Source organism: Engraulis encrasicolus, chromosome 1 (assembly GCF_034702125.1).
Source record: "Engraulis encrasicolus isolate BLACKSEA-1 chromosome 1, IST_EnEncr_1.0, whole genome shotgun sequence".
Lineage (NCBI taxonomy): Eukaryota > Metazoa > Chordata > Actinopteri > Clupeiformes > Engraulidae > Engraulis > Engraulis encrasicolus.
The window spans coordinates 50,687,063-50,701,850 of record NC_085857.1 but is presented as its reverse complement, the minus strand read 5'-3'; the positions used below and the strand labels follow the sequence as shown (position 1 = coordinate 50,701,850).

The following is a 14,788-nucleotide window of genomic DNA, read 5'->3' as shown; positions in this document are numbered from 1 at the left end:
AATTATTATTAATATACCTAGGTTGATTTTACTTAGTATATTCACATCATTATAGGCTGCACTGTGATGGGGCTTTAGCATGCATGCATGATGTGAATTTATTGATAAAATGAAAATTAATGAAATGAAAATGATTTTTTTTTAACGCTTTTAATATCACACCAAACAATGTACACACACTTTGACAAGAACCATGCAACTACACACATACCCTGCAAACAATATACTCTATATGCAGTGATTTACACAGCACTCAGGTCACAAATGTACAACTAGGAAACATTTCATTACCGACAGATTAGGTTTGGGCAGGCTGTCATAATGCTTTAGCGTACGTATCGCACGCTAGTGCATTCAGCGTGTTGGGGCGACGCATTTTGAATTTAAATCGTGCTCCTCAACGCACCAGTAAAGCGCTTTCATGCACTTTTGACACGTGACGAGGTTTGCGCAGTTTTCCCCGCCGTGTCGGCGATTTTGTTTTGTCACAGTGCATTTGTTACTAAACGCAAATATGCTTTGCTGTGCCCTAACCAAAACCACCCCTAAACCTAACCTGTCAGTGAAGTAATGTTTCTGCTGCTTTACTTTTGCCAAGAGATTAGGCGAAGATTAGGCGAATTTCTGCCTAAATTGTGCCTAAACCAAAACCATCCCTAAACCGAACCTGTCACAGGGCGTTGTGGAGCACGACTTAACTTGAAAATGCGTATTAGACACCCGCGATAGTGGGTTCAAATCAGCGTGTCATAGATACGCCTAGCCTATGCATGATGTTTGGGAAGGGCACAATTCATAAAACTCAGAAACATACAATGCTTTTTCAAAAAAGGGTTCTATGTTCCCCGCTGCATCCAAGTAGACTGCTGCCACACTGCTAAGAGCAGGTTGTTGTTACACCTCTGACAGGTTAGGTTTAAGGATAGTTTTAGTCAGGGCACATACAAAAATGGATTTGAGTAAAAGTTGTCAATTCATAGTAAATACGTGGTAAATATGAAAGTAAGAGGAAAAAAATAGTACAGGTACTGCCTTTTAATACAGACTATACAGGTATGTACAACATTATAAACATTGCTGTTGATTTCATGTTCTTCAGCCGCCAATCATGCCAGCAGGGTCTACTGAAGGTCTCTAGTCACTGTGTCCTCGTCATACTGCAACAGGCACTCAGTCTCACTTCTGGGAGCTGTAGAAACAACAAATAAATTAATACTTCACCATGCACCTCATATTGACATAGCAAATATATCAATAAGCAAGTCATATTGAGCCCAACAGGGATAATCTTACACTATTTTTGTCTTCTATAGTCTCATGCACTATGTCTCCCTGCCAGGATATGTAGGATGTAAGAAAATAAATCAAAACATAGCAATGCACAGCATTGACAACTTATCTATAAAGTAGCACACGTCATATTGCCAATGTAGGCCAGGGGTGGGGAACTATGTCTTGAGGGCCGTTTGCGACCCTTGAGGCCGTTTTATCTGGTCCCCGATATAATTTTTATGTTATTCAGCTTCACATAAAATGACATATTTTGTAAAGGAACCTTAGAAAATACATTTGCAATACAATTAAGTTATATTCAGGGAAGCTGAAGAAGGTGGTGTTTGTTTAAATGTGGCTGCCTTCAATATAGGTCTAAAGTGAAGGGGAAAATCCTGGTTTGTGTTCATAGTACGGCCCTTGGAGGACTTTTACGGCCCCTCGGATGAATTTGAATTGGCCCTTCGAATGAGAAAGGTTCCCCACCACTGACGTAGGCTATAGGTTACGCTTACCCTCTTTCACTCCTCTGTGGAGAGACTGTGCTTATTTCAGGTTGGCTTCCAGACGCGTCTGTAGCACAGCACACAGGATTGCAGGACACAGCATCCTGCAGGACACTACAATACAAAAAACAAACAAACAAAACAAAAAAAACAAGGGGAATGAATAAATGACCTGCCCAGTTATTAAACAAATGAAAATTGATGTGCCAGAGCTGTGGTAAAAGTAACCTTGGGTCCAAATCATCTAGGCCTAGGGTGTGTGTGTGTGTGTGTGGTAAATCCAGTGTGCACATTATTCAGATACAGGGGTGATAGTGAAAAAAAATCCTGAGCCTGAACTTTTTTCCCTGCTCGGGGAGGGGGGGCCGGGGGACGACGGGACATACTGCATATGAGACGTAATGTAGGCCTTATTATTATTCAAACACATTATTCAAACATTTAAGATAATGTTTTCATTTTTGCTTTATTTCTATAGTGTTATTCACGAAAACACAGATCATTTCCCTGTTGGTAGGCTACAGCACTTGGCTGAAAGAAACTGACCACCACGTTCAATTCTAGCTGTAAAAACGAATACCAACGTATGCAGTTAGAAATGCATTCTAGGCTTGTGATGTTGCACTAAAGTTATTGAGGTGGATATTGAACCAATGCAACATTTCAACACCAGAATGCATTTCTGAAAACATGGTGCATATTTTACCACATTGAATTAACTGAAAGCTACATATGTAGCAGCCATACCAAGACAGGTCAGTAGGAGGCAATACTACTCCAAAGTACAGTAACTACACTCTGTCCAAAATAGAGGAGGTGATTACCAATTAATTGAGCAATACTTTTAAATGACATGACATTTGCTGCAAGCTGATAAGTTTCATTTTCTTTGGGACATTGCTCATATAACTTGTATAGGCTACTTGCGGACATACGTTTAGATAGCCTACTCGTGGCCCCATGGTCTACCTATAACCACAGATTGTTTAAGGGCTGTGCTATAACCCCTGCCTTTCCGTTGTAGGGAAACGCCCTTTAATTACCATGATATTTAGGGCACAAGCGCATGATTGGCTACATGTGTAGGCCCACGTTCACATCGCTAATTTCGGACTCCACGGATGACAGAACCAGTGGTTATTACGGACAAGACAGTATATATAGCCTGTGTGACTACTGCGCGACTTTCGCATTGGGTTGTAGTCAATTAAAATACATGAAAATCACTCGCGTGTACACACGCACATTACAATGTACGAGTTGAAAAGATAACAGAAAGCAACAAAAACAAAGACATGACCGAATTAAGCTACATGAAAATAGCACAGGGCGTGAAGATAAGATGAACATTCACTGCATGTCTAGGTGACACCGTGGTGGCCACATGAACGCAAGCCAAGTATTTGAAGTTCATGAGAGTCTGATATTGATAATTGCCCCCTGCCCGAGAGTAGGGATTAAGTAGCCCAGAGCGTGCAGACAATACAACCTGTGCATCGTGCGAGAAAGGCTGTGAACCTGTGCGAGGCTGTTCGGGGGTTTTCACAGAGCGCGTTGGTTTAGTCAGCATAACTATTATAAACATCTCCCTGAAATCAGTTTGACACGTGGTTTGTCAGGAATGACGCAAAACACCATCCCTCAATCAACAGTAGACCAAAATCCACGAACTCAGCTCACACTAGCCTACAAGGGGTGTAGGCTAACTAGAACTAGGCTTGCCAAACATTAGCGATCCAAGCATTCCATTGTCATTTGGACATGTCGCAGTGGTAGCCGCTATTCCAATGCAGACAACATTTACGCACTACACCTAGAAAAAAAGTATCATGACGGGCATAGCATAGCCTACCGTTTTGAACAGACTTTTTTGAAAGAACGTCTATCAAAGTTTGTCAACATTGCGCAGTCATTTAGCGCACATAAATGAGGAAAATAGACGAACCTATTTCAAACATATACTCTCACTGAGCCCGTTTATGCGCATCAATAAGCCGTTTATGGTCAGGTTTTTGGAGTAACCTGCGCAAGGCAAAATAATTCGGGCCCAAGCCAACATGCCACAGTGGGCAAATTAATAACTAAATGGCCTTACCTTCAAACGTTTTCTTGATCACAGAATTTCACTAGTATTCCACTGACATCCACACGGTTCAACACACCCATCACAACTAGCAAGCCATGTGGATTTGTGCTAACAATAGTTGCTAATTTTTATCGGAATCCAAATGGTCTAGACTTGGCCTACAGTACTTTCTTCCGTTTCTTCAGTATAATGAGATGCCATTTTTGGATTTGCCTCCGTCGACAGTGAAAATATGTGAGAAGGGTAACCAGTAGGGGCCTAGAACTCTCTTTACTGTGCATACTGACAGCCAATCTACTTCTCCTTTCACTAGAAGACTGCCGCCAGTGCTGTGGTGAGTGACTCAAGAGCAAGACGTAACAAATTGATACATTTTTCAGTAAGATGTCGGGATGATACAATTATGGGCTGCTGCTCATTTGGGTTCCTTTCGCGTCTCTTACAACAGGCTGTTGCGCGCTCATTTATTTTCACCATACATTAATGAAGGCCTACGCGATAGTTTATTATTTTATTAATATTGGGGAAATTATTATTTTATTTTTTTTCTACAGCCACGCTACGCCGGATTTCCGGCGCGGCGCCGGACTGCTATCACCCCTGCAGATATGAGAATGAATTCATTCATTCATTTTAACTGACATCAGTACATACCCATATCAGTGCCATTTCACCCTGCTAAGACACTGGACTTGGGTCTATTGGAGCTCTCTGCTCAGGGTGTCCTCGCCATACTGCAGCAGGCACTCTGTTTCTATAGTTCCTAGAAGCGAGACAAATAAATAAATAAATACTTCACCATGCACCTCATATTGACATAGCAAATATGTCAATAAGCAAGACCTATTGAGCCCAACAGGGATAATCTTACACTATATCAGTTTTCTGTGGTCTCTTGTAAGATTGGCCCATCACCATTCTGCAGGACACTACCGTCTCCCTGCCAGGATCTGTAGGATGTAAGAAAATGAATCAAAGCATAGCAATGCACAGCATTGACAACTTATCTATAAAGTAGCACAAGTCATATTAACAATGTAGGCCAGGGGTGGGGAACCTATGTCTCTAGGGCCGTTTGCGACCCTTGAGGCATTTTTATCTGGCCCCCCGATATAATTTTAATGCTATTCAGCTTCACATGAAATATACATATTTTGTAAAGGAATCTTAGAAAATACATTTGCAAAACAATTAAGTTATATTCAGGGAACCTGAAGAAGGTGGTGTTTGTTTAAATGTGGCTGCCTTCAATATAGGCCTAAAGTGAAAGGGAAAATCCTGGTTTGTGTTCATAGTACGGCCCTTGGAGGACTTTTACGCCCCCTCGGATGAATTTGAAGTGGCCCTTCGAATGAGAGAAGTTCCCCAACCCTGACGTAGGCTATAGGTTAAAGGGGAAGTCCAGTTTTTTGAACATTAAGGCCATTTTCTGAGTGGTCTGCAATGTTTTAGAGTCCCCCTCACCGTTTATTTCATGATTGCTGCAGTCTCTGTTATTTGGCTGATTTGGATTTGATCTCAACCAGCTTTAGAATGGCCGTCTATGAGCACCTGCAACTCTGTTCTTAAAATCAACTTTAACATTTGTTTTCGAAAGTCTACAGCTCACAAAGTGGTTAGGGGTGTTCACTAGCAGTCCCTAACAAGTTTCAAGGCGAAATTTGGCTTCTGTCATTTTTTATTTGCCATTTTGTGAAAGAAAGTGAAAGTGAAAGTGAAACTTAATTTACAAATTGCTACATAAAACACACATAAAACATGACAGATGCCATATTTTGCTACAAAAATTGCTAAGGAACACCAGTGAATACTGTTGAACACTTGCTGAGTTGCATATTCTTCAAAACAAATGTTAAAGGTGATTTTAAGAACAGAGTTGCAGGTGCCCATAGACGGCCATTCTAAAGCTAGTTGAGATCAAATCCAAATCAGCCAAATAACAGAGACTGCAGCAATCATGAAATAAACGGTGAGGGGGACTCTAAAACATTGCAGACCACTCAGAAAATGGCCTTAATGTTAAAAAAAACCTGGACTTCTCCTTTAAGCTTACCCTCTTTCACTCTTCTGTGGTGAGACTGTGCCCATTTTGGGTTGACCTCCACACGCGTCTGTAGCACAGCACACAGGATTGCAGGACACAGCATCCTGCAGGACACTTCAAAAAACAAGGGGAACGAATAAATGACCTGTCCAGTTCTATAAAAAAGAATACCCTGAAAAAGAACACCCTGTTGTTTGTACAGCTCCTAGAAGCGAGACAAATAAATTAAATAATTCGCCATGCACCTCATATTGACATAGCAAATGTATCAATGAGCAAGTCATATTGGTCACAAAGAAGTTAATCTTACATTCTTTCAGTCTTCTATGGCGAGTTAGGCCTTCAGGTGACTCGTCTTCGCCATATTATGAGACAGCAGCCTGTGAAAACATGGCAAATAGAATAAGCCATTAACCTTGGGTCCTAATATAATACATGGACATAAACTAGCCTACATTATTTAGACAAGGTCAGTAGACCTCCACGTGAAACAATAAGAAAAAGTGATCATACATAATTTCAATTTCTTGAAGAGGCCATCTACACTTATTTCTGCAACAAGTGCTGTTTTGAGGACCCATACTTTTAAAGGACAGGTTGCCTACTGTTGCCCTGTGTGACTGCCTAGGTTTTAGGATAGGGAAAGTAAAACAAAAATCATTGAGTAAAATCGATGGGGGACAAATTGTAGCTTTTGTAGACTACGTCGCTACTTGAGGAAAAATAGCTTAACTACAGGGACGTTAGCTACTCGATACATGGTAGTGACGCTACGACCAAGCTACTAGAGAATGTAATTAAACTAGTCGCTTCGCTACTGCCCAGCACTGAAAACCAAGGACACTCCCAACTGAGATCGCTCCCGGACGTGTAGTCCCAGGTGTTTCTATCACTCCCGGACGTGTAGTCCCACCGATTATATTTCACGTATCATCATACACTGCCACATACAAGCAATTTAGGGTTAGGTTTAGGGTTAGGGTTAAGGTTAGAAACAAAAAACTAACATCAAAAAGATAACTAACTCCGTTATATGGCGGTGGGATCGATAGTCTGGCTAGTGGGAGCGAGCCGACCGGGGAGCGTCCTGCGTTGGGAGCGACAATCAGGGAATGGAAAACCAACATACCCAGACGGCACACCAGTCTTGCCAACGTCGCCTAGATGCATTTTTGCCGCTGTAAAATACATTGGCAATACGTCTAAGCGTTAGTTCATCAGCGAAATGCCGGGCAGACGTGAAAAATGAGCAGTGTCCAGCATCTAGTTGATGAGCTAACGCAATAGCATGCTAACGGTAGCCTTTGTCTATCTTTAGGCAGGGGAAAGGCAACTGAGAACGAGCAATGTCAAACAATTTACCATCAACAAGTATACTTAACACATTCACCACAGCATTTTGTCATTACGATGCTCGCAAGTCATCAGAATTTACTAGCGTACAGCAGCAACTAGTGTAGGCCTAGTCACATTGAAGGGACTTGAGCTACCAGCTATGTAAAGCGGCTGTGCTACAACTTAGCAATGGCGGATCTGTGTTCAGAGGAGCTATTCAGTCGCTCTTGAGTACTGAAACTTTAAACCACAGTTGAGTAAAATGTACTTACATGTATGTGAAGCCCATTTTCCGTTGGTATGTGAGGAACTTTCCCCCCATATCGCCAAGAAACTTGTAACAGTGAAACCACACAGACAGCGCATGGTTCTGTTCAATCAGGAAGTGTTGTCAGGGGCTGTTCACTCACGGAACTTCCTGTTAGCCACAATTGGCTAACCCTAACCACGGGACAGTGCAAAATGAATGGGTGTCAATGGAGTTTTTTACCATTATAATTTTTGTGATTTTTTATAATTTTTTGTCCTGAAATATTGATATTAAGTTCGAAGCTAGAAATAATAAGACCCCATTTGAGTAGCGTTTCGATTATTTTGCGCCACTAGATTATTATATACTGGGTCACAAAGCTCAATTTTTATGGGGCCAAACTCATAAACATTAGCACGATGCTAGCGAGTACAGGTTGAAATCTTCTAACCAGCTGTAAAACTATACACCTGAACGATTTGTCAATACAGCCTATTGTTAAACAACAGTCATAGTGCTTACCAGGAATGTTTTGTTGATAATATTTGTGACTGGAAATGGCAGTAGCAATGTATTTAGCATGGGTTCCCCTTTCCATTCCATACATTTTCCCACATGAAGGACTGGCCTACGCTCGTTACTGCAGAATGCACGCAAAGCTAACTGGCTACAATGGGAACCAATGAGACTGAGCCTTCTCCCAGTGTGTTCTAATTTCTCTGGTGTTGTTGACCGCGGTAGATGGCTTCTTTGTGGCTTGTGTGTGGAATTCGCATTGTGCCAATTAGTTTTACTGCCACCTAAAGGCTTGGTGTAGAACTAATTTAACCAGAGACGGTCTATTTTCAACTAACTTGAACAATCCTTGCTTTAGTTCAGAATACCAAGCACATTGATGTTTTTCCTCAAAAGCAGTTGAGGAACCTTTTTTAATTCGAAGGGTCACTTCAAAATGTATGTCCAAGAAAGATCATTCAGATGATTCTATTTTGATTGCCTATTCTGTAGGTTCATTTAAATGTTTATAGCACAGATCAAATTGTTTGATCAACTTAATTTCTGAGCTTATAGTATCATAATAAAATGTACTGACAGCAAAGCTCTGGCTAGTAGAAAGGTTTAATGCAGGGGTGGGGAACCTTTTTAATTCGAGGGGCCACTTCAAATTCCTACCATGGTCATAAAATCCTCCGGGGGCCGTACTATGAACACAAATCAGGATTTCCCCATAAAATTTAGGCCTATAGACACCTTTAGGCCTATATAGACATATAGACATATTTAAAGGTAGACACCTTTAAAACAGTCCCCACCTTTTCTAGGTCCCCTGAATATAACTTAATTGCATTGGAAATGTAATTTCTAAGATTCCTTTAGGCCTGCAAAATATGTCATAGGCCTATTTAATGTGAAGTTGCAAAACATTATAATGATATCAGGGGCCGGATAAAACGGCCTCAAGGGCCCTCGAGACATAGGTTCCCTACCCCTGGTTTAATGGTTAGTGATTCTGAAAAACACCACTGGGCAGCGTGAAAAAACATACACACAGACACAGACACAGACACAGACACACACACACACACACACACACACACACACACACACACACATTTTAGTAAAAGCCCAAAAAATGCCCTAGGGCCCCCAACAATCCCGTTGCCTAGGGACCCCAAAATCCTAGAAACAGGCCTGCCGACCCCCCACTCCCTCCCACCCACCTGACCTCACCCCACCCCACCCCACTTGAAATTGACTGGGGCAGCTCCCGACCTGATCACTGGCATTTACATATTAAAGGCTCTTCTGAGAAGGGGATGGGAGGGGGGCATGGGGGAGCCGCAAATGCTGTGGCTTGAGGTACGAGGCAATTTAAGGTGCAAAACTCATCCACAAATTCCTCTTTTCATGCAGTGCATNGTGATGAAAGCATTTGCTAAATGCTGAAAACTATGAGAAACGTATTTTACCATGTGCACAGACAACAGCAGGAAGTCACAATTGAACAAGAAGTTCTGAGAATGATTATTCTGTTGTGAGAAATGTACAAAACCAATTGAGAAAAATACTGTAATGCAGTACAGTGCGTACTGTTGTATTGTATGCCTGTTTTCTCTATCCCTTAAACTGCCTTTGATTGGAGAGAGTCAATATTTACCTGCGAGCAATTTACCAATTCAGATCACATTTATAGACAAAAATCCAATGAAAATTATACAGTGCTTATTACATTATGACAGCTTTCATTCAGCTTTCATTCTCAGCTGTACGAAAAAGCTGAGAATTGTACACAACCATTGCATGGTGGACGAAAGCATTTGCTAAATGCTGAAAACTATGAAAAACGGATTTTACCATGTGCAGAGGTAACGGCAGGAAGTCACAATTGAACAAGAAGTTTTGAGAATGATTATTCTGTTGTGAGAAAAGCCAATTGAGAAAAACTGTAATAAACAAAGGCAGCAAATCTGTAGTCCAACTATGGCTGAGCAATGATAGGAAACAACGGCATTGTAGTGTATACTTCCCTTCTTACCTGAAATCTCGAAAGAATAAAGAGCATTCAATATCCTAATTGCAAATTACTTTTGAGTTGTGTTTTTGCGAGATATTGAATTAAGCTTCTATTGGGCCAGTAGCACAAAGGAGAATGAGAGATTACATGTTGAAATGTGCCCCCACTCTCTAACCAATCTGCAGTGGCAAACACACCCACTGTCTTACTTCCTCATCCCCAGGAATTGGATCCTGAGGGCAAGTTGTCCTGTGTCTACTGGAATGAAAGCGCCTGGTTGGTGGATGGCTGTGAAGTCACCCACACCAACTCCTCCCACACTGTCTGCAAATGTGTGCACTTCTCTACCTTCAGTCTGATCATGCAGACAGAGCGCCCTCCAGAGGTGAGCCATTACCACCTGCACTCAACTGAAATTCAATTTCAGAGTTGAAAGACAACAAACAAACAACAAATGGATAATCAAGGACTACATGAATGTCAGGATTTTTATTTATTTCATCTTGTTATGTGTACTTGTAGCCAGACCAGGCGATAACGCTCTTGAACAGGATCCTTGTGGCTGTTGGCTTGGGCTCCTTGACCCTGGCGTTGCTGACCTTTGCCCTCTGCCATAAGAAGACTACCGTGGCAACTCCAGCTCGCGTGAACCTCTGTGCCAGTCTGCTGCTGTCCCATCTCCTCTTCCTGCTCGTGCAAGAGTTCATCCACCTCATCAGCCCTCACAAGGTAGTTAAAACTAGGTCCCTGCTGTAATGATAGCTTGCAGCTCATGATCAACCCTATTGGTTTGCACAATTGCTTTAGCTCAGGGGTCAGGAACCTTTTTGGTGGAGAGAGCCATAAACGCCAAATTTTTAAAATATATTTTTTTTGCCATTGTTGCTAATGCTAATTGTCATGCACAGAAGGGAATAAAAGTAACGCTTGCATTGGGGATAACAAGGGAGAGAGTTAACCAAAGAAGAACCAACACTACTTGTGGATGTGCTGATGTGCATTTAAGAAGCCACGCGCATGCACAAGTTTCTATCTTTTATGCATCGGAGTTGCCAATGAGAATGGCGGGGGTGCTTCTATTCTAGCCATCAGACAGACACAGGGAAGGTGCATGAGGAGGGAGGGAGAGAGAACTTTAAGAGAGGATGCTCATCTTGGTCGCGCTGACAATAGTTAGATGTTAAGCACAATTTTTGTTTTTGTTTAAAATGCCATGAAGGATTAACTTCGTAGCCTGGTGAACCAGCGCCACCCGCTGGACGGCAAAATGTTTTGTCTATGGGTGGGTCTGGCCTCGCATAATGATTCAAGGAAGCCAGAATGCCATGAATCTGGCAAACCAATTACAACGCAAAGATGTGTTTTGAATCAAAGTGGGCAGGGTTTTGAGGGAAGGTTGTTTACATCAACAATCTTCGGATGTATTATGCATCGAGGCCAGACTAAATTAGACATCCACATTTAGTCTGGTTTACCAGGCTATTAACTTTGGTCAATTTTCCATGATGGGTTATTGTTCACCTCACTGTTGTTACCAACTATGGTTGAAATGAACACAGATGGTTAACATCTACTTGGAGAAAAAATACCTTTTCCTTAAGGGGGGCTCATTGCCCCTCTCTACTCTAACATTTTACAGTTGATATGTGGCTGACATGTCTATTTTTAGTAATTCACGAAAATACGGTACAAATCGCGTCCCTTAGAGACATGCGTCCCCAATACAGAACGCATGATTTAACCGCCAAATAGGCTACAGGACGATTCCGTATTTCAAGGGACAAATGGCAACCCTACGTTTGCCTTCGCATTGTGGGACCATTTATCTCGCAATCACACTAAACTGGGAAAGACTTACGTCAGTTGATTCAGCCCAAAGTTCTTCCTGTAAGTGAGAAGTATAGTAGAGGGAGAAGTACAGCGCTGCATTTATATACCTCACTTGCGTTTCCTCCACTTGATTTGCCATCATAATGGCACGGTCGTGAACAGTTTCTTTGTTTTGGATACAACCGTTAGCCAGCTGAACTTTAGGTAAAGCAGTACGGATGGAATGTTATCTCACACGACACGACCCAGCGCGGGCACGGCATTGTCCAATAAAAAACACGCTTTTCATATCTGTACAGTAGCCTTCGTCGAAGGCCTGTGCTTGGCTTGGGATGTGCGAGGCTTATGATGAGGTCAAAGGGGCGTTTGTTCAAAATAAGGTTGGGAACCACTGGTCCAGCATTACTCACGATCACCCTTGAAGATTATATTGGCATGGTGCATGAGTTTTTAACCTGTTGGCCTATTTTAGCCGATAGCATCCAGTAGCTAAATCCCAAAGCATGTGATGTCAGCATGTTGGTTCTCTGTGCAGGTGGTTTGCTCAGTGCTGTCAGGAGTCCTCCATGTAAAGTCAACATGTTGCTTCTGTGTGCAGGTGGTTTGCTCAGTGCTATCAGGAGTCCTCCACGTCCTGTTCCTGAGCTCCTTTGCTTGGATGTTCCTGGAGACCATCTGGCTCCTGCGCTCAGTGCTGAGACTCAAAGAGCTCCGATCTGCTCAGAACAGTGGACCCCACTGGGGATACCAGTGTTTGGTTGGTTATGGAGTTCCCTTCGCTGTTGTTGCCATATCGGCAGGGCTGGTGCCTGAGGGTTACGGCAGTGACAAGTAAGCAATATTTATATGTGGGTTTAAAATGAGTATCCTGAGACATATTCCATGCCGGAGTGGCAAGTGTGCAATATTTAAAGGAGAAGTCCACTTTTTTGAACATTAAGGCCATTTTCTGAGTGGTCTGCAATGTTTTAGAGTCCCCCGCACCGTTTATTTAATGTTTGCTGCAGTCTCTGTTATTTGCCTGATTTGGATTTGATCTCAACCAGCTTTAGAATGGCCGCCTATGGGCACCTGCAACTCTGTTCTTAAAATCACCTTAAACATTTGTTTTCGAAAGTCTACAGCTCACAAAGTGGTTAGGGGTGTTCACTAGCAGTCCCTAACAAGTTTCAAGGTGAAATATGGCTTCTGTCATTTTTTATTTGCCATTTTGTGAAAGAAAGTGAAAGTGAAAGTGAAACTTAACTTACAAATGGCTACATAAAACACACATAAAATACGACAGATGCCATATTTCGCTACAAAAATTGCTAAGGAACACCAGTGAATACTGCTGAACACTTGCTGAGTTGCATATTCTTCAAAACAAATGTTAAAGGCGATTTTAAGAACAGAGTTGCAGGTGCCCATAGACGGCCATTCTAAAGCTGGTTGAGATCAAATCCAAATCAGCCAAATAACAGAGACTGCAGCAATCATGAAATAAACGGTGAGGGGGACTCTAAAACATTGCAGACCACTCAGAAAATGGCCTTAATGTTCAAAAAAGTGGACTTCTCCTTTAAGTGTGGATTCTACAGGTAGCTGTTAATACCTACTGGGCATTGCTGCCTGTCGTACCTCCTCCGGTGCCCCTGCTGTATGTTCCATTTACAATGGCTTTCAGCCAGAAGCAATCAAAGAACTGAACAATCAAGTAACACATTTGAGTATTTAAACTAGTATATGTTCTATCTTTTTAGGTGTTGGTTGAAATTTGACAAAGGTTTCGTATGGAGTTTCCTTGGTCCTGTGTGCTGTGTTCTTGGGGTACGTTGGGAGTATTTATAGGCTACATTAGCCTGCTATACAGAGGGGCGATGGTGGAGCATTTGATTAACATGTTGGTGGCACTCGTGTGAAAAAAAAAAAGTTGAAGTAACGGTGCATGTCTTTCTCTGGTAACTCAAACTAGATGAACACCATCATCTTCTTCACCATCCTCATCCACCTCCGCAGCGCCATATCAAAGATGCAGCATGCTAATGCCAAACTGAACAGGTTAACATACCTTTATTACTGTTGCCAATGATATGTTGTTTTTAAATTCTGCATTTTTCTGTTTGCACTTCTAACGGAGTATATAACAAATCCATGAGTTTTACATTATTTTTCATCATTCAATATATAATTTAATCATCAACTGTGCAAATTGTGTTCCATGCTGTTAAACCACAATAACTACCGTACCATACATCAGCAATGTTTTTTTTCCCATCCATGTAGAACGTTGGTGTTTAAAACGCTCATACAGACAGTGATCATTGGTGCTCCCTGGATTCTGGGATTCTTTACCAAAGACAGCGATGCATTGGATATCATCTTCCATGTCCTCAGCAGCCAGCAGGGCACCTTCATCTTCCTGCTACACTGTGTTCTCAACCAGGAGGTAACAATGTTCTGCTAAGGCTTTGGTGCTAGCTAAATAAAATCCAGCTAGCTAGCTACAGAGAATAGATATGTTGGATAGTTACTTTTCTGCACTACTGTCATGGCACTTTTTTTCTAATGAAATATCACTTTTGAGACTTAAGTAGTGTGAATGTATGTGTACCATATAGACTTGATTTTCTTGAGTTGTGTGTACAGTAAATCGCAATGTCATCAAGATTCATACCAACATACCAACCACCATATGAGTGATTCTACATTTCGAGTGCGCTTTTGGCAAACGCAAAATGTCAATTATCTGTTTTTTTTTTTTTTAAATGACCTAGATGTTTAAATAGTGTATACATTTAAGTTTCCAAACAAACAAATTGACAAGCTTAATCTTAAATAATTTGTTAAATATTATGCAAACGAACATTTGCTTGATTATTTTGTCAACAGTGTTATGGACAAATACTATGTAATTTCAAACATGAATAAAAAATACTATACAGTTGAAACAACATACATTTGAAAATGC

The 14,788-nt window shown here is 41.6% G+C and overlaps 1 protein-coding gene and 1 long non-coding RNA gene across 2 annotated transcripts in view; one reads left to right on the top strand and one right to left on the bottom strand.

The window, feature by feature from the left end:
- The window catches only part of LOC134454022 (adhesion G protein-coupled receptor E3-like), a 54,506-nt gene that overhangs the window by 37,341 nt on the left and 2,377 nt on the right, over positions 1–14,788 (top strand). Inside the window, exons 7-9 of the mRNA XM_063204767.1 lie at positions 13,581–13,647; positions 13,793–13,878; positions 14,104–14,266. Of these exons, the coding sequence (XP_063060837.1) occupies positions 13,581–13,647; positions 13,793–13,878; positions 14,104–14,266 (316 nt within the window). The remainder of the gene's footprint in view (positions 1–13,580; positions 13,648–13,792; positions 13,879–14,103; positions 14,267–14,788) is intronic.
- Positions 4,559–7,614, bottom strand: LOC134454055 (uncharacterized). Its single transcript, XR_010035785.1, has 5 exons — positions 7,516–7,614; positions 6,219–6,288; positions 5,918–6,022; positions 4,736–4,814; positions 4,559–4,627 (listed from the first exon to the last, which is right to left on the bottom strand). It is a non-coding gene; the product is annotated as an uncharacterized LOC134454055 (long non-coding RNA).